General features: G+C 39.0%; 1 protein-coding gene across 1 annotated transcript in view; it reads left to right on the plus strand.

Moving 5' to 3' along the window:
- wdr62 (WD repeat domain 62) overlaps positions 1–21,267 on the plus strand; it is a 188,952-nt gene that overhangs the window by 99,686 nt on the left and 67,999 nt on the right. The window contains exons 11-17 of the mRNA XM_039770094.1: positions 414–566; positions 2,771–2,937; positions 10,294–10,385; positions 10,613–10,738; positions 15,494–15,564; positions 16,282–16,403; positions 19,257–19,332. Of these exons, the coding sequence (XP_039626028.1) occupies positions 414–566; positions 2,771–2,937; positions 10,294–10,385; positions 10,613–10,738; positions 15,494–15,564; positions 16,282–16,403; positions 19,257–19,332 (807 nt within the window). The remainder of the gene's footprint in view (positions 1–413; positions 567–2,770; positions 2,938–10,293; positions 10,386–10,612; positions 10,739–15,493; positions 15,565–16,281; positions 16,404–19,256; positions 19,333–21,267) is intronic.

Here is a 21,267-nt window from a genome sequence, read left to right on the forward strand (position 1 = left end):
GTCGTTTGCAACTCTTGTCACTTTGCATCATCTCGTTTAACTGATGGTCAAGGGAAAAGTAGAACAATTAAGGATTGTAATTCTTAAGAAGTAAAGCACTTCCAAGTAGAGTGAACTTCATTTGTTGTTCCATAACCAGTAGTAGCTAGTTACTAATTAACAAAGAGGGTGAAAAAAACCAGCAGCCATTGTGTCCTTCAACAATCTTGAGTTGGACATCCTGAAACTGGATGAACGGTGGGGATTGCAAGTAATGCAGTAGGAGTTCTCAAGTGGCAAGCAAGGAGACCCATTATGTAATACATGCATCCTTGCTATAATGAACAGGAAACATGGATGCTTTCATGGTAATAGGATTTATTTCCACCTCATGCAGTCAAAGTGTGTTTTTTTTTTTTTTTTTTAAATCTCAGACATACCCCGAATTGGAAGATTCCACTAAGGCCTGTCTGCCGTCCTGTTCCTTTCTGACCTGCTCCTCTGACAACACTATTCGTTTGTGGAACATGGAAGACCACTCATCCTATGGTCCACTAGCTGCAAAATACCGCAACTACTACAGCCACGTAAGTATTCGGTGGTTTTTATTTTAATAAAAGTTGTTGTAAATATCATGACATTTTCTTGCATCTCAAGACAGCTATGTGTCTCCATAGTACCACCAAGGTATAATGTGTGCCTCCTCAGGCTGGTTCTTTAATGTGCATATGTATTCTATAAAGGTATACAGTTTTAGTTTGCCCTTTAAATTTCAACTTTTGTGCAAATTTGCACATGTTCAGCTGTGCCATTGTTTTTTTTGCTGAACTCATTTTGAAGTAACTGCAGCTCTCACTTCTTTTGTATACCTTTTTTCTTTTTCCTCTGTGCCTTGTACTTTCATGCGCCACTGGTGTCATTTCAATGGCAGCTCTTTGTGCTTCCTGTGGGGTTTGCTTGTAGTCTCATGAGCATTAAGCACATGCTGTTTTAGAACAGAAAAGTTCATTCTCCACATCATAACATATTGTTTTCTGTTAAGCTAATTTAGACAAAATATGAAGTCATGATGCAGGTATGTAGCTAAGCATATATGCGTAGAGTTTTAACATAATTAACACAGGTCTAAATGTACAAAAGAAGAATTAACATTTGACACTGTATCCAGTAGGGGGCTCTAGCTCCCTTGTTGGAATAAGGTCTTTTGTTATATAACCCGGAACTATATAGATATAATATAAAAAGGCGATACCACTCCCTTAGTGATATGGTGCTAAGAAATCCCATAGGAGAAATAACTTGGCTTTCTTTAACACTAGAATTACCAGAGCCTACGAAAAAAACTCGTAGATCCGTCCCACCTTAAATCGCTTCGCTCCTCTCCATCAGCGTCTTTTGTCCTGTAAATGTGTCGATAAGCAGCAAGCAGTCTACTATCACAACCTCCCCCACCGCCGCACAGTTTTCTCAGCTCAAGTCTGTATACCTGCGTGTCAGTTGTATAGATGGAGAAGTCAAGCAAAATGACACCTTTTATAAATACTATATCGTAGTATACACTTGCATTTCATGTTTATATAAACACATCGTTAAAACAGAAACGTTTTTCATGTTTTAGTAATAATTGACAAAATGTAGATATGAAGTGTATAATGTGTGAAGCCTCAAGTCCAAAATTCACAAAAGATATAAATATAATAGAACAAATGCACTTCTATTCAAGAATATAACCGCATAAAAAGAACCCGTGTTAGAGTGCGACATTGCGCAGTGGTATCAGCTGTTGACTGGTAATCAAAAGTTCACGGGAGCAACCATTCCATTTTGAGAAGTGAACTGCTCTTATTCGGTGTCCTGTTTTTTTGGTTAGTGCCACCATCTCCAACCCATACAACATAGCTGTTCTCATTACCATTTTTTAGATCTTCTCAGGTAATCTTCTATAACAAATCACTCTTCCCTCTCTTCTCCAACCAGTTAACCCTGCCTACACTCTCTTCTTCGCCTCTCCACCACACTCTCCGTTACTGTGGAGTGTTGAACCCAAGTATTTAAATTCGGCCACCCTCACTACCTTCTGCTCCTTGTAATATCACCCTTCCACCACCTTCCCTCTCATTCATGCACATGCGTACCTCCACCTGTCCGGGTTTGTCTTAACCTGATCTCTAAGAGAGCCTCACTACACATCACAAATCTCATTTGTGAACGTCATAGTCCATTGAGACTCCAGTCTAGCCTCATCTGTCAACCTGTCCATCACCATTGCAAACAGGAAAGAGCTCAGAGCCATTCCTTGATGTAATTCCTCTCTCACCTTGAACCAGGCCATCATTCCTACTGCACACCTCACCACAGTTACATTGTCATCATACATATTCTGCACTCCCCTCACATACTTTTCTGCTACTCCCGACTTCCTCATACAGTACCATAACTCCTCTCTTGGCACCCTGTCATACACTTTCTCCAAGTCCACAAACATGCAATGCAATTCCTTCTGCCCTTCTCTTTGATTGTGCTTTCTAATCTATTGAAAAATATGAAAATGAGTGGGATGTACATTAAAAAACATTCTTTCTTACACATGTTTGAAGATTTGGCAGCATGTGGGTCTTCTGATGGTATATCAGTTAATCAAGTGTATTGAATCATTTGTAATGTGAGTGTCCTGTCCCTGCTGCCCCCAAATGTCACACATGATTGGTGCCTTGCTTTGTGTGACGGTGAAAACAGTTGTTTGAAATGCATTCGATCTCTTCATTTCCTTATTGTATTTCTTAATTTCAAGGATCTGTTGAAGGTGGTCTATGTAGGAAACAACACTCAGCATCTTCAAGACTCTGTGGAAAAGACAGAATGTGGTATGTCTGGCGATATCAAGTCTGGCATCCGAGTCTTGGCAGTTAGTCCCAGTGGGCAGCACCTTGCATCCGGAGACCGCAATGGAAACCTGAGGTATAAATCTGTTAGCTGTGTACGAGGTGTGATCAAAAAGTACGGTGAATGTTGATGCAGAGCACCATCCAAGAGCAACGCCAAACAATTCAATGGCAGGTTCTGACCGGTCCATCCTAGAGCCTAGAACTTGTTTGATACTGTCAGTCGTTTGTGCGCCACTGTTGAGTTCCAGTGTGTTTTTCAAGATTGTCGTTAATAATGGATATCGAGCAACACATTAACATGAAATTTTGTTTCAAATTGCCAAGAAGCTCAGGAAACCCATCAGATATTAAAATTGTTTTATGGTGACACTGCACCGACAATTAAGACTGTTTACAAGTGGTTTGATCGATTTCGTAATGGATCTGACTTGGATGAAGATGAGAAAAGATCAGGACGTCCTTCAACATCAATAACCGAGGAAAATGTTGAAACGGTTTCATTCTTCATCATGACAACGCTCCTTATCACACATCCTTTCTAGTGCGACAATTTCTGTAGAATAAAAACATTACACTGTGTCTGCATCCACCTTATTCGCCAGATCTAGCACCGTGCAATTTCTGGCTGTTCCCTAAATTGAAATTGACCGTGAAAGGCAAACGATTTCAATCCATTGAGGACATCCAGGCAGCCACGACAGCCCAACTAAAAAGACCCTCTCGAAAGAAAACTTACAGAACTGCTTAGCAAAGTGGCAGGAACTTTGGGATAAGTGCATTCAAAGTGGAGGAGAGTATTGTGAGGGTGGCTAGTAGTTGTAAATCTTTTACTGCAATAAACATTTCTTTTTTTTAAGACCTTCACTATATTTTTGATCACACCTCGTATCTCTTTTTAATTCTGTTCAATGTGCTCATCATGTCACACCCACTCGCAGTATTTCAGAAATGTATTTTGAATGTGTATGGTTAAGAAAATAATCTGGATTTAAAATAAGTTCATCTGTGAAACATATTCAAACAGTTGTGCTATGTGCGGCTTTTTAAGTTTTCCTAAAATTAAAATTAGAATACAGTTTAGGATTGGTCTTACATCGTTTGCAAGAATTTTTTCAAATTTTAATGAGAAGTCAAGCAAAATGACACCTTTTATTGGCTAACTAAATGGATTACAATATGCAAACATTCAAGGCAACTCAGGACCCCGTCTTCAGGTGTAGTGTAATCATCACATCCTCCCTGAAGAAGGGGCCTGAGTCGTCCTTGCATATTGTAATCTTTTTAGTTAGCCAATAAAAGGTGGTGTTTTGCTTGACTTCACACTACATTCATAATGGCTAACACTGTGCAACACCCTAGCACTTCAAATTTTAAGTAATTCAGAAGACATACTTTCAAAAGAAATACTCCATGTCATTATCTGAAACAAGGTTTTTCTGCTGAGGGTTGTGGTGGCAGAAACTGGCCATGCAGGTCAACACAGACTTCCCTTTCCCCAGCAACAGATTCCTGCTCTTCCTGAGAAACTCCCAGTTGTTCTTAAGCCGTCTGAAAGATGTAATCTCCCCAGCTTGTCCCGAGTCTGCTACAGGGTCTCCACCCAGTGGGACATGCCCTGGAGCAGCTCCAGGGTGAGCTGCGAGGGGTCATCCTTTTACATGCAGAATACTCCTCAGCTGGCATTTCTTGATCAGGAGGAGCAGCAACTCTACACTGAAGATCTCCTGAATGTGCTGAGCTTTTCAACTCTGTCACAGAGTGTCAACCCAGCGGCTTTGCAAAAAAAAACTAATTTCTGCTGCTTATGTTCTCAGTCTTGTTACCCGCAGTGCATGGCCTTTTGATAAGGACAGGGATGTATTACATCATTGTCAGCGGTGTTGGAATTATGTGGAAGGTTTGGCAAGACCTATATTTTGGTGTGTCTCCTCAAAGAGCTGGCCTGCATGTTCATTTATGGCAGTGACAGCATTGTCACCAGTAAGAAATCACTCGGGGACCTCACAGAGAGAGGCTAGATAGGAACCCAGAGTTTGAGTCAGTAAGCAGGAGATAATCCAGTTGCACTAAATGAAATTTACCTTACCCAAGTGATAAAGAGGACTTCTGACTTCTAAGGTTACTGCAAGGGTCATCATATTGCACAGTGGCAGGCTTGCCCTCTTTCAGCCATGCGACAACCCCCATTACACTACCTTTCATTTACTTTGACTTATTTGGCTGACACCTTTATCCAAGATGACTTGCATTATTTCATGATACCATTGATTACAATTCTTTTTGGTTTTTCCAGATGGAGCACACACTGTGTCAGTAGTGTGGGGTTTGAAGTCCAAAGCCTTAACCACTTCACCAGACTGCATGCAGTGCATTACCTTTCCTCTTCAATTTACCTACTTGGTTTTGTGGCCAGCCTCTCTCTGTCAGGGTGTGAAAAAGAGGACAGGGCCGTGAGTGATTCCCCACAGCTGACCGCCATTTTTACTTTTTGCAGTAATCGCCCTATGGTGATCTCTACATCCCAGCCTGGACTCTGTCTGGGAAGTTGGCACCATTGGGGTGTTCTTCTAGGTTTAATACCACATCAAATACATACAGGCTTTGCAGAATGTGAATTGGTCCTGTGTCAGTCGAGTGTAGGTGTTTGCCTTAAATGTGGCCTGCAGTGGGACAGGGTTCGGTGGCAACTCAGCGTAAAGACAAGTCGGCAACATCCTGTACCAGTTAGGTAATAGTTAGGTTCAAAGAGATTTTTTTTAAATTATATTTAAATGACATCATGATTTAAAATGTTGAAAATAAATGTATATCATTGACGAACAAACTTTATTCTGTAGGTGGAACAAACTCCTGTAACCAAAATTGCTAATCCTTTATATAAATTGTATTGATTGTAATCGTATGATACCGTTATTTAGAATACGAAAGGTGACCTGCGAGTACGGCTTAAGGAATATCTTTACTCTCAACGTTTTTGGACTCTCATTAAGCAGGTGATTCTGTGGATTTTCCGCCGCCCTACGTTGTCATTTAAATATCATTAAAAAATCTCTTTGAACCTAACTGGTAAAGGATGTTGCCGAGTTGTCTTTGCGCCCAGTTGACCCTGAACGGTGGGACAGTTTGCCTGTCCAGGGTTGGGATGGATTGTACCGTCGGCAGTCCTTATCTGAAATAAACAGGTTTGACGACTTCTTGGGAGGGAGAGGGGCGGATGTACTGTGAAACGTTTATGTGAGGGGTGAGAGAGAGTTTTAGCGCTGTCGTTTTGAAAGTCACAACAGTACAAAATGTCTTAGACCATTCTCAGACCTTTGCACAATTACGCCTGTGACTACATTTGTCAAGATTTCCCAAGTAGTCCAAACCAGTCCATGTGCAGTTTTGAAAAACGCATTTTTGCAATAGATTGACTTGTTGTACATAGAAAAAACTCCGTAGTCCAAGTATCTTTGTTTTAAAGATTTTAGTGAAATTCAAAGCAAACAGTTCAAATAAAATAAGGAATGCTGGTAATATGTGCAAAAGAGAGAGAAAAAGAAAAACTGCTTGTCTGTGGTATTCTAGTTTAGGCTTATCTAGGTTACTTTATTTATTTTTTTTCATTCACTGTGAATACATACATACATACATACATATATGTGATCAGAAAACCTTTAATGCCTGTCTGGCTGTCATTTCATGTTTATCTCGAGCTGTCTATCTTAAATCTAAGATCTGTACTGTTGACACACAGAGCTAACATTAAGAACATTACATTACCTCTAACTTATAAGGGGTGGAACAGGATCTTCCATTTTCTACGTTAAAGCTACAACTAAGGTAAATTTACCATTAGCATGAACGTAAAGAGTTACAGTGCCAAACTGTTTTGTTTGAAGGATGTGACATTATTTTTTTTTTCTACAGTTCTTTTGTAGTGTGCTAAATATTTAATGTATTAAGAGAGGCCTGCAATTACTTTTATCTGCTGCCCAGTTTTATTCTGTACTGTTCATTCAGGGGCAGCAGTCTTTAGCATTAGGGGATACTTCTCTCCTTTAGTTTTTAAACTGTCGTGATAAAGTGGACTGCTGTAGGGCATTAATGTTCTTGTAGTACAGTGGTGCCTCGGTTTGTGATTGTAATTCGTTCCAGAAATGTGCTTGTAATCCAAAGCACTCGTATATCAAAGTGAATTTCCCCATCAGAAATAATGGAAACTCGGATGATCCATTCCACAACCCAAAAATAATCATATAAAAATGATTGATATAAAATATAAAGTAAAAACATATAAAACAAATTAACGGGCACTTGACCTTTGAAAAGAATTGTGGCTGGTGTGAGGGAGACGAGAGAGAGGAGAGGATGAGGGTTATTGTGTAGGGCGACTTTCACTCTAACGGAATCCCTGCTGTCTGTTGGCTCACTGGAATCTTTCTTTTTTTGGTGACTTTTAACAAGGAACCTACAGTTGCTTTTGCCTCCTTTTAAGGATTTTGCCGAAATGTGACATTGCATTCTGGTTAAACTGATTCATCGCTCGCACACAAAATAAGAAAAATGCCTTACACACACATGTGGTCACGGTGTTATAGTAAACAGTATCCGCTCGTATGGATGTTGACTATATAAGTAACGCACGCCGACTGCGAATGGAAGACGATTACCCACAATCCCGCAGATAGAGAAGAACTGTCAGCTCAGCTGTGATCACATGATGCTCGTCAAGCAAAGCATATACATACAACTCATATTGCAAGACCTCGCTTGTTTATCAAGTTAAAATTTGTTAATTTTTGCTCATCTTGCAAAACTCTTGCAGACCAAGTTACTCGTAATGCAAGGTTTTACTGTATTTATGTTATTTCATTATTATGTCTTTTTAAAATTCTATTTCATCATATCAGCTATATAATATAAAGCGCTTAATGTTTCAGTTGCATTAACAGTGGCACGGCTTCTCTGTGTGCTCATATACTTCCTGCTGTGCTTCAAAACGTGTGTTCATTACGCTAGGGCTCATTTGCAACCCAACAAAAGCACGGTGCAACCTCACCGAAGATCACGTTGACGTGCTAGTCTTTCTTGCAAAAAAATGAAGTTGCACAAAAATTTTTAAATAACATTAAAATGAGAAACCAAGCTAATGGGATAGTACTAATTCTAATGAAGCCTGATGTGTGTCTGCAGAGATCTCAAACTCAGTTTATCCTAAATATATAATGTATTGTATTTACTTCTTATTTTGCTACATTAAACATTATCAGATCACCAGAATGTTTTATGGACTCCATTTTAGTGTTATCATTTGCGTTTGCAATATGCCATCTACACTGTGTGCACAATTATTCAGCAAGTTGTGTTTTTGAGGATTCATTTTAATATGAAACAAATACAGTGCTATCAGTCAGTCCAAAATGTTAATAAACCTGAATGTTTTACAAAGGAATTGTGAGTGTGAACATTCTCAGGGGAATACCACGTGAGTGTACAATTATTAGGCAACTATTAGTGTGCAGAATTATTATGCTTGTCTGTTTTCATCTGTTAAATTGAGAATAATAAAAACTCAAATTTTACAAATAAACATTGTCCTGCATAAAACTCATGGTGGTCTAGAAAGATGCCGACTTTTTCCTGTACCACTGCTTGAATAGAAAGTGTCTTTGTCTTCTAAAAACTGGCAGTAGGTTTGGGAGTTGATTTTGAGTCCATTTTAAACCTGAAAAGGTCCAAATAGCTCATCTTTAATACCATACCAGTACCCTACCTTCATCCTACTGGTGTCTGAGTCAAAGTGGAGCTCTGTGCCCATTACTGATCCATCTGCCCCGTCAAGAGTCGCTCTCAAGTCATCAGTCCATAAAACCTTTGGAAAAATCTGTCGTCCGATATTTTTTTGGCCCAGTCTTGACGTATATGCGTCTTGTTCAGTGGTGGTCGGGTTTTAGCCTTCCTTACCTTGGCCATGTCCCTGAGCAGTGAATACCTTGTACTTCTGGGCACTCCATACAGGTTGCAGTTCTGGAATATGACAGCACTGGGGGATAACGGGTTCCTGGTAACTTCACGTTTGATTCTTCTCAAATCTTTGGCAGTTAATTTGCGTCTTTTTTTTGTTTGTTTGTTTTTTGTTTTTATTTCCCCAACACGTTTCTTGTGGCCCTGTTGACTATTTGCAACAAAACATTTGATGGTTCTGTGATCACGCCCCAATATCTGAGCAATTTCAAGAGTGCTGCATCCTCCTGAACGACTTTTTTTACAATTTATGACATTTTAGTGTCAGTTTTTCTCTTTTTTGACCCATTTTGCCCAAAGACAACAAGCTGCCTAATAATTCTGCACACCTTAATAGAGGGCATTGATCTCCTTAGGCCACACTCTCCCTCATTACACAAATACACATCACCTGATAGGCTTAAATCCAATAACTATTCAAGTTTGTACAGCTTAGAGTCTAAATACATATCGTATAAAAATGATGTGGTCAAAATACTCACTTATCTAATAATTGTGCACACGGTGTATAGTAATGAAAATTTGAATGTATTTTATTAAAACCTGCTTTATTGGGTACATCAGAATAGATGGCGTATCAGAAACATCAACCCTGAATATGTCCAAAGAGGTACAGATGCATAGAGATTCTGGCCTCTGCTTTCAGTGCACATCTCTTTGTTTTGTCTAGTGTGCAGATACTGATAGTTTATTCCAGTTTTTGTTTATAAAAAGAATGGCTTGTTTGTATTATAAAATCAGTAGTCTAACCGCTCCTCCTTTTCATTCATCCTTGATCAAGGGCTGGCAAATGCGCTCTAAAGAAAAGCCACTTGTTCACCATTTACAGTTAATACAGAAGTATATGACCACGCTGGCCTGTAAAATCTGTGTTTAAAATTCTGACTTCCTTTGTGATTCCTGGTGCCAGTTTCAGGGGGCAAACATTAAATTACAAGGGCAGGAAGTAGTTTGCCTGTCTAATTTCTGATAAGTTGCTTTCAGGAAAAAGTGTACCCGTAAATGTTTTCTTTCTGGCCAGCTGCAGCGAAGTCTTAGATTGATGACTTATATAATAACAATGTCCTTATTTTTTTTTTCCTTTTGTTTTTCCTGAAACAATCATTTCATGACTTCCTTTTACTACCAATAGAAGCGATAAAGCAACAGTTGGTGAACCACATCCTGTAGAATTAGATTTCTGATTTGAGAAGAAAACAAAACATCAGTTGACTGCTTTCTGAGCTCCTTTTTTAGAGCAACAACAAAAAGTGTTGAACTTCAAACCAACTGATTTGGATGGGATCCATAATGTAAAAAATAATGCAGTTTTATTGATCCACAAATAACTTGAAATACTTTGTCATTCTGTACAGCGTATAATTTTCTATTACCATAGACTTTGTTTTATTGGCTTTTAATATTTACTATTTTTCCCCCCTAGGATCTATGATCTTCAGTTTTTGGATGAAATAATAAAAGTTGAAGCTCATGATTCAGAAGTTCTGTGCCTAGAATATTCTGGACCAGATACTGGTAATACTTATTTTTAGAAAAAGATAAAACAAACTTTAATTTGTCTGTTTTGATACATACAAACCTGCCTTAAGTTTTTGAGCTTTTTTCTTTATAAAGTAATGATGTTGAGAAATATTTTGAATTCATTTGAATGTTTATATAGCAATACCATTATTAAAACTATGAGCAAGTATTGCAAATTTTACATTGAATGAATTGCTGCAATTTTTTTGTGTGTCCAACAGGAATGAGCCTACTGGCATCTGCAAGCCGGGATCGCCTCATTCATGCTTTAAACGTGGAGAAGAATTACAGCCTTGAACAGACCTTGGATGACCACTCTTCCTCGATCACTGCTGTAAAGTTTGCAGGTGATGTGCACTGCCATGCTTGTTGCTTGTTTTAAGACATAAATCTCCTTTGAATATAATTTAATTTGAGCTTGAATCCAACCAGTTGAGGTCTGCATCATTGGAGAGGTTTTCTATGCAACTCTATCAGGTTAGGGCAGGGGTCCTCAATCACGGTCCTGGAGAGCCGCAGTGGCTGCAGGTTTTTGCTCCAACCCAATTGCTTAATAAAAAGCACTTATTGCTAAAGTAACACTTCTGCTTCACTTTAGTGATTTTTGAGCCCTTATTGCTTAATGTTGTCTTAAACAGCTATTTTAATTGCTCCTTATTATCAATAACATGCAAATGACAAGAGAGAGCAGCATTTCTCCATTTAGCTTATTTACATTTACACCTGTGTGTGTTTATCTGCACTATTGGGTTTAATTAAATACTTGGAAGAAAAATGAAGAGAAAAAAGTGAAGGACTGAGAATTACTCGTCCATTTTAGCCTTCAAATCATTTGCATGATAGAAAGGGAAAGAAAATCTAGGATATGAGAATGACCTGACATAGCAGAGTTAATTTAATTTCATAGCTTGTTAGTGCTTTATTGGCAAGAATTGCTTTCTAATTAAGCAACCAGGTCAGAACAAAAACCTGCAGCCACTGCGGCTCTCCAGGACTGGGATTGAGGACCCCTGGGTTAAGGTAGTGAGGGCTCCCAGCCGGGGGCAATGGCATGGGCACACTCATCTACATATCGTTATCTACAGTGCATCCGGAAATATTCACAGTGCATCACTTTTTCCACATTTTGTTACGTTACAGCCTTATTCCAAAATGGATTAAATTCATTTTTTCCTCAGAATTCTACACACAACACCGCATAATGACAACGTGAAAAAAGTTTACTTGAGTTCAGTTTTTTTTATTTTTAATAAATTTGCAAAAGCCTCAAATAAACTTTTATCACATTGTCATTATAGGGCGTTGTGTGTAGAATTCTGAGGAAAAAAAATGAATATAATCCATTTTGGAATAAGGCTGTAACGTAACAAAATGTGGAAAAAGTGATGCGCTGTGAATACTTTCTTAATGCACTGTATGATATGCTACCGTGGCTGTCTGTTTGTCTGTCCAGGATTTTAAATCACCTGTAGCTCGCAAACCATTTGAGCCGTTGACCTGAAATTTGGTACACACATACTTCAACTGTCTGCTTTCAAGGTAATGATTGACCTTCAAGGTTATTCCCTTTTTTATTTTATTTTACTGTAGAATCAACCCTCGGAAGCGGTCAGCAGGGCGGCCACGTGGCGTTCTCATCCCTACCATCTTCGCTGCCATTTCCCCAACCTCTTCATATCTTAAATCATTCTTGAGGCAGATTGAACACTTGAGTGAATGAAGGAAAATGTACTAAGTAATTGCAACACAAAATGCTGACTTAATCAGTTTTAATGTGAAAAGATACTGACGAAAGAAGAGAACGGGCCGCTAGGGTGGAAAAAAGAATAGCTGCTCAGGAAGCAGCAAGCGCATGAACCTTTCAGCAAAAGAATGATAAATGCGCAGAGAAAGAGGATGAAAACTAGGAACGCTCAAGTCAAGTGTATTCAATGCACGTTATCGTGCAGTATGCCGCTACTGGTAAATAAAGATTTACATTAGGTTCATCCACCTTGAATAAATATATTACTAAGAAAATTTCAAAATATCTCTCTATTATAATAAAAAAATTCCTGAACCGAGACATGACTTTTTCAGAGAGATACTTTCAAGTCCTGTGAGACGAGACTTTTTGCCAAGAGGTTTAACCAGGTCCAGTCCGAAAATAAAAGACAAAAGAGTAGATGACAAAGTAGAATGTCATAAAGAGGTTCAAAAACGTTGGTGCGGTACACATGCAGAGCAGGTTAGAGATAATGAAAGTACTAAAATTCGAAAGTCTCAAAAAAAATGATAGTAAAGATTGCATCAGCGCAAACAAACAGAAATTATTACTCGGTGAAATAACGGAACAGTGAAAAGAGATCAAATATATTGTTTGGATTTAAACTTTAAGTCGGAGACTTGTAGATTGTCTAATTCGTGTTGCCATCAGGGAAAAGTAGTAATAGTCCCAATGAAGATGCGTATCTGCGAGAATTAAAAGATCAGTAATGTAGATTTTTTTGGAAGGACTGATGTTTTATTAGCCATGGAGACCGACTGGAGTTGTTAGTAATGTCAACTAACATGTTGATCATCACTCTTGTTACTAATGCACATTTCTTTGATGAAGTTCTCATATCATTTTGTAACCTGCTTAATCCAGACCAGGGTCTCATGGGCTAGAGCCTATCCCAGCTAGTATCGGACACAAGGCAAGAAGAAAACCCCAGACAAGGTACCAGTCCAACACAGATTGATTGTTTGGTGAAAGTGAAATCCACATACGCGAATGGCAGAGACACAAAGTGGCTGGCATGTTAGAGAGTGAAGTGAGCAGGGGGTAAAGCCCCCTAGTAACATCCTTAAAACATTCCTAAAAATTGCTGAAGATAAAATTTATTTCAATATTAATACCTGGTTATAAGGCTCCATAAAGTTAATTTTCTCATCGTGGGATAAAAATATAAAATTCCTCCATGATCTTTAAGTTATGGTTAAAGAAATCTTTAAAGTTTTTAAAACCAGCAAAAAAGAATTAAAGTAATAAATATATAAAAAGAAAACCGTCATAATAAATATATAAATAGTACTAAAATTATTTTGACAGGATAAAATAGATAATAAATCCTTTTAAGGCCCCAATCAATTGTTTAAAAATCAAGACTCTAAAATCACCAATTTTAATATTGGGGCTATTAAAGAACTACTAACAATAAGAAAGAAAGGTAAGGATGGGATTAATATTAAGGACCATGGGACGATTATTAACCTCAGGGCCCCATAAACACAAATTTTAAGGTAAGGAGAGGGGAAGGGGAATCTATAAATAAATAAAACAATTTTAACATTAGGGTTTAAATAAAAAAATAATAATAATTAATATTAGGGACTTGGGTCAAGTATTAACCTCAGGGCTCTATAAACATAAAATTTAAGGGAAGAGAAAGGGGAACGTATAAATGAATAAGCCAGCTTTAAAGGTTTTGAGAATATTTAAAGAAGTGTTTACAGGAGGGCATCTTAATTGGCTTGTGGAAACTCCATGTCTCTAGCCCAGTGCCTTATCCATTTTCCTTTGGTTTTACTTTTTAAAAGCAGTTTTTTTTTTTTTTTTACTCAAACTGTGCAGGACAGAGCACTGATTGAGAGCATTTGGACACTCTGTTCATGATTTTGAACTGGGTGTTTAAATGATGTACGAAACACCCAAACAAACTCCACCCTCCTCAACGCTCCAATGATTTCACTCAATTCAAAACAGCATCAAGTGGAACTTAGCCAATCCTGAACAACCTCCCTAACCCCTGCATTGTCTATCCAACTTGCAAGGAAAAGTCTGGGGTTGGTGGCAGGATTGGCACTCCAGCTACTGTAAAAAAAACCTCACACTTTTCCATTCAATTCAAACTGGTGTGGTGCTGAGATGTCATCCGTTGCACAGCTGCGCTCAGGTCCTAATTTGGGATCCTGAGGTGGTTCATCGTGTGGTGGGTGCGGCAGTTCATGCTACCAACCTCTAGGGTGGTGGAGTCGGGACACAAAACTCCAACTCCTCAATTTCAGGTCCCACCAACTCCTTTATTTGTAATTAAAATCATATTTATGGCTAATCAGGTGGAAGCAGTGCCGTGCATAAAATCATGTAGATACAGGTCAGTAGCTTCAGTTATTGTTAATATCATCTACCAGATTGGGGGGAACAAAAATTTAGTCTTGGTGATTTCAGCAGTGGTCGGATTTGTGCCTACCTATGGGGTGGTTTGAGTATTTCTGTTACTGCCTGATTTCCTGGGATTTTCTCACACAATAGTTTTTAGAGTTTACTGTAAAAAACACAAAATGCAGTGAGGGGCAGTTCTAACGATGGAGACCCTTTGTTGATGAGAGAGGTTAGAGCAGAATAGCCTGAATGGTTTAAGCTGACCGAAGGGATATAGTAGCTCAGATAACCAGCTTCCTTCAGCATGGGTAAGGTGCCATATAAATAAAATGTACTATTATTATTACATACAACTGCCATGAGCAGAAAAGGCATCTAAAACTGTACAACACATTGAACCTTGAGGCAGAGGGGCTACAACGCCAGAAGACCATGTTAGGTTCCACTTCTGTCAGCCAAGAACAGAAAGCTCAGCCCGCAGTGAGAGCAGGCTCACTCAAATTGGTCAATTGAAGACTGGAAAAACGTAGCCTGGTCTGATGAATGTTCATTTTTGCTGAGGCACACAAATAGTTGGGTCACAATTTGGAATCGGTAGCTTGAATCCATACACCCAGTCTGCCCTGTGTCAACACTCACCGGAAACTGAATCCAACAGAACATCTTTGAGATGTGGTAGAATGGAAGATTCGCAGGATGAACGTGTGGCTGACAAATCTACAGAAAGGGTGTTGCAATCATATCTCCATAGACCAGAGTCTCAAAGGAATGTTTCCAACTTCTTGAAGCATCCATTTCACAAAGAACTGAGAATTTGTTTAGTGTTCCTAATAATTTTCTCCGTAAGCGTATATCCCCCGTTTTCCTACACCTTTTCTGTAGCTTGGATACAAATGACAGTAGATGCATTCATGTGTCACTTAAATTTGCCATTTTTCCCTTCCTTATCCTCTTTCATCTGCTTATTTTTTTGCAGGAGGTGATAACCGGGTGCGGATGATCAGCTGTGGTGCAGACAAGAGCATTTATTTTCGTACAGCAGAAAAGGTTTGTTCTTATCATGTTTATTTTAAACGATTTGCTTTTAAATATGAGCTGTTGTGCCCAGGGCATGTACAGTCACCCTAACCCCGACACAGACAGGCAGGACACAAGCTTTAGTCCACACAGCTCACAGTTTATTTACAATCCAGCACACAACGCTCACAGGGTAAAGCACAACACAGTCCTTTTTGTCACCAGTCCTTCTGCCTCCACTCCTCCTCGGGCTTTATCCTCTTCCCGACTCAGACCCTTGACTTCAGGTGACTTTAATAGGGCACCTGGAAGAACTCCAGGTGTCTAATGAGCTTCTTCAAGCAGCACTTCTGGGTGTGGCGGAAGTGCCGCCAAATAGGGCCTGCAAGTGTCCCTTTCGGAGACATGGGCACCAACAGGATTGAGCTTCTATGCTTTCTATGACCCGTGGCCCCGTTGGAAACCAAAGGTGCTGCCCTCTGTTGGTCTGGGGGAAAAACTGCCTTGAAAAGACTCTCTTCTACCAGTCCTTCCATACTCTGAGGTTCCCAGCCGATTAAGGGCTCTGACCGTCTGCCACGGAGCATTTTAGTAAAACTTGAGAAGGAACTGTAGTCCCCAAATTAAAAGTTGTAATGTAATTTGTTTTTTTTTACTTAATAAAAGAATTTGTGGTATAATGTTAGTTTTTAATTAAAAAAAGAATCTAAAAATGCAAATTAAACCATATCTGTATTATTCTGTCAGACCTCGGATGGTGTGAACTTCTCACGGATGCATCATGTAGTTGGAAAAACAACTCTGTATGACATGGATGTTGATGCCACAAGAAAGTATGCAGCAATTGGCTGTCAGGACAGAAACATACGGTAAGGAGATGGTGGGGATTCTGTAACCCTTCAGGCTATTGCCAAGAAGCCACATACTTAACCTCCTTAGCGTTACATTTCTCTCAAAAAAAACAAAAAAAAAAACACATGTAAAAAGTGTTGCATTTTATTGACTTGAAAAGATTAAATTTTTATTAAGTCTAATCTTTCTACTGTAAAATGTGCAAAGCCACAAGTGCAGATGGTATAATGATACTAATAGTAATAATAAACTGCACATGTGTGAGTGACACGAATGTCACTTTTGGATTCCCGGAGTCCCTTTCGGTTTCACTGCATGCTTCAGTTTCACTGCCTGACGACAGATTCACCTCGTCATTACTGCTGATGAGAGAGGCTTTTCTTACGAGACACCATTATGAGGATAGGAGAAGACGCGTCTACACCATTGCCCGAATAACGCTCGCAATTAATGCTTTTAGGACGGTTTTTAAAGCCCGAGTGACGCTTGGGTCTAAGGCTAAGGAGATTAATGGCTATTTTAAGTGTGTCTGATAAGGAGCCATTAACTCTCGCGAATGGAGCTTTTTTACTAGTGGTATAGTGGAAATGTGGTTCTGCTTACAAGTACGGCCACAAAACCACAAAAGATATAACTTATATAACAGAAACCTCCCCTGACTGAAATAATAATTTTTACTTGACTAATATTGAATAATCATTCAGCCAGAGACTAACCCTGAAACCATACTGGTCACGCATCAAAAATGTCTGGAAAATATGCAGGTAACTCCACCAATCCACAGTAGGCTGTGATGGAGAAACATACTCGGATTCATCATTATTGCATTGTAGATTTAATATTAAATGGGTACCATTGTCAGTTTTGCCCATCATTCTACACTCAGTTACCTATACAGACAATGTGAAAACATTTTTATTTTTTCATAAAGGTTTGCATGTGTATTCAAATCAAAAACTGAACTCTCTTTTTCAAATAAGTATTCATATGCTTTGGTTTAGCACTCCAAACTTTGGCCAGGACCGTCCTGTTTGATTAAATTTTTTCCTTGAAATGTGTCTAGAACTTAATTGAAATACCATCAGTGGCAAACTGAATTGATTAGATGTTGTTTAAAAAGGCATACATGTCCTTATGTATAGAAGGTCCCACAATTCAAACTGCATGTCAGGTCAAAAATAAAGTCATGAAGTCCAAGGAACTCTGCAGAACCTCCATGATCAAAATGTTGTTTAGCACAAATCATGACAAAGGTAATAAACCATTTCTGAAGTTTTTGAATGTTCCCAGGAGCAGAGTGCCATCGAGAATTGTAAAATATGTGTAGTTTTGAACCACCAGGACTCTCTTCCTAGAGTTGGTCATCTGGCCATACTAAGTAACTGTGTAAGAGAGAGAGACCTTGATCAGGGAAGTTACCATGAAACTCAATGGTCACTGTAACAGAGCTTTAGAAGTCTTCTGCTGAGATAGGAGAACCTGTTGGAAGGACAATCATCTCAGGATCACTACATCAATCAGGCATTTATGGTAGAGTGACTTGATGGAAGACTCCCTTGAGTAAAAGGCATATGAGCACTTGCTTAGAGTTTCCCAATTAGTATTTTGATGAACACTCTTCTAATGACACAAAAATGGAACTTGTTGGGCAGAACACCAAACGCTGCTCATCACCTACCTAATACCATCCATATGGTGAAGCGTGGTGGTGACAGCATCATGCTCAAGGGTGCTTCTTGACAGCAGGGACAGGGAGACGAGTCAGAATTTAGGGAAGCCAAATACAGAGAAGTCCTTGAAGAAAACCTGCATCAGACTGCACACCACCTCACGCTGGAGAGACTGTTCTCCTTTCAGCACGATAATGACCTGAAGCATACAGCCAAGACAACACTGCAGTGACTTTAAGACATGTCTCTGACCTTCCTTGACTGGTCTAGCAAAATTCTAAGCTTCTACTCCATAGAACTTGTTTCGGGAGACCTGAAGATGGTAGTTTATAGAAGCTCCCCATCCAGTCTACCAGAGCTTGACAGGATCTGCCATGTAGAATGGGATACACTGCCCAAATCAAGGTTTGCAAAGCTTGTAGAGAAATACCTAAGAAGACTATAACCTGGAATTGCTGCCAGAGGGGCTTGTACAAAGTACTGAATACTTTTATGAATATGAGATTTCAGTTTTTGATTTGTAATACAGGCAAACGTTTCTGCCTTTATGGGTTTTTAGTATAGACTGATGGGAACAAAATGCAAATTTCTCCACTTAAAATTAAATCTACAGCACAATATATGCAGAAAGTGAAGGGGTCTGAATATTTTCTGCAACCACTGTATGTACAGGTAGTGCTTTCAGAAAAATTTTAAACCACTTTATACTGTACATAGTATACTGTACAACAGCAGCAGTACTATATGGCGGATTAATTTTGTTTAGTCATTAACACAGTACACCATAATAAAAAGCAACCCCCAAATGTATTAACAAGCTCTAATTTCACGTTAACTGTACAAGCATTGAGATGTCTTGCTATGCCACTTAAAACTAATCTTTGTTTCCATTGATCATAATTGAAATCTTCCTAAATTTGAATAAAGTTCGCATGTGGTAAATTCTGTTCATTGGATTCAACTGGGAAAGACGCACATCGGCTTACATGAGGCCCCCCCGCACCTGACCATGCTTGTCAAGATAAAAAAGCAAAACATGAGGTTAAAGGAATTGTTTGTGGATCTCCAAGACATTTGAACTTGCTTTTTTCCCCACACCTTTTTTATATTTTAGGATGGTTTGTCGTAATGTTTAAAAGATTTAGGTGGTTGTTTAATGCCCAATTTTTCTCTTCTTTCTTTTATATATGTATATATCAGGATTTATAACATCGCCAGTGGAAAACAGAAGAAATGCTTCAAGGGCTCTCAGGGTGAAGATGGAACACTTCTAAAAGTAAATGGAAAATAATTAGTTGTAGATTTCTTTCAATTTATTTATCTTTTATTTATTTTTACATCTTAGTACCTTGTTAGGGTGGCACGGTGTCGCAGTGGGTAGCGCTGCTGCCTCTCATTTAGGAGACCTGTGGTTCGCTTCCCGGGTCCTCCCTGTGTGGAGTTTGCATGTTCTCCCCGTGTCTGAGTGGGTTTCCTCCCACAGTCCAAAGACATGCAGGTTAGGTGCACTGACGATTCTCAATTGTCCCTGGTGTGCGTGGGTGTGCGTGCGCATCCTGCCCGGGGTTTGTTTCCTGCCTTGCACCCTGTGTTGGCTGGGATTGGCTTCAGCAGACCCCTGTGACCCTGTAGTTAGGATATAGCAGGTTGGATAACGGATGGATGGAGTACCTTGTTAATATACTACTGTGACTGTGTGCCAAATTGAGATTTTCCTTGTATTCTATTTTCGTAATTACAAAACTATCTCATTATTTAATCTTAGATATATTTGCCCTATTCGCTTTTAGACCTGGTGGACTTTAGTTTGCATTTTTTTTTTAATTGTTTTGTTTCTTGCTGACTTGCTTTATGTAGTTATCTCCAGGGCTGTGGAGTCGGTACACAGGACCGCTGACTCCTCCATTTCTGGGTACTTTTGACTCCAACTCATCTCTTTGTAATTAGACTTGTATACTGTACTTAGTATGTTGATTGAAATCCTCAGGCTACCTTTTATCATGTTAACCTGTTAAGGGTCAGCTTTAAAAGGTGGAAGCCATGTTGTTGTGGCTTACAAACACCGGGTAGTATTAAATAGAAGACTAAACTTACAAAATAAAAAAAAAAGCCATATTTTTATCTAGTCTAGAGGAGAAAATAATTTAATCAAATCAGTTTTAATGAATTTGTAAATTTCAACACATATATATTACAATTTATATATATATATATATATATATATATATATATATATATATATATATATATATATATATATATATATATATATATATATATATATATATATATATAATACACACACACACACACAGAGTTAGGTCCATAAATATTTGGACTGAGACAACTTTTTTCTCATTTTGGTTCAGTACATCACCACAATGGATATGAAATGAAACAACTCAGATGCAGTTGAAGTGCAGACTTTCAGCTTTAATTCAGTAGGTTGAACAAAACGATTGCATAAAAATGTGAGGCAACTAAAACATTTTTTAAACACAATGCCTTCATTTCAGGGGCTCAAAAGTAATTGGACAAATTAAATAACTGGAAATAAAATGTTCATTTCTAATACTTGGTTGAAAACCCTTTGCTGGCAATGCCAGCCTGAAGTCTTGAACTCGTGGACGTCACCAGATGCTGGGTTTCCTCCTTTTTAATGCTCTGCCAGGCCTTTACTGCAGCGGCTTTACTTTCAGTTGCTGTTTGTTTGTGGGCCTTTCTGTCCGAAGTTTAGTCTTCAACAAGTGAACTGCCTGCTCAATTGGGTTAAGATCAGGTGACTGACTTGGCCATTCAAGAATGTTCCACTTCTTTGCTTTAATAAACTCCTGAGTTGCTTTGGCTGTATGTTTTGAGTCATTGTCCATCTGTATCATGAAACGCCGCCCAATCAATTTGAGGTCATTTAGCTGGATTTGAGGAGACAGTATGGCTCTGAACACCTCAGAATTCATTCGGCTGCTTCTGTCCTGTGTCGCATCATCAATAAACACTAGTGGAGCGGTTCGCAGCTGAGTGTGAAGCGGCTGGGATGAGAATCAGCACCTCCAAATCCGAGACCATGGTCCTCAGCCGGAAAAGGGTGGAGTGCCCTCTCAGGGTTGGGGGCGAGATCCTGCCCCAAGTGGAGGAGTTTAAGTATCTCGGGGTCTTGTTTACGAGTGAAGGAAGAATGGATCGTGAGACTGACAGGCGGATCGGTGCGGCA

This window comes from Polypterus senegalus, chromosome 11 (assembly GCF_016835505.1).
Source record: "Polypterus senegalus isolate Bchr_013 chromosome 11, ASM1683550v1, whole genome shotgun sequence".
Taxonomy (NCBI): domain Eukaryota; kingdom Metazoa; phylum Chordata; class Cladistia; order Polypteriformes; family Polypteridae; genus Polypterus; species Polypterus senegalus.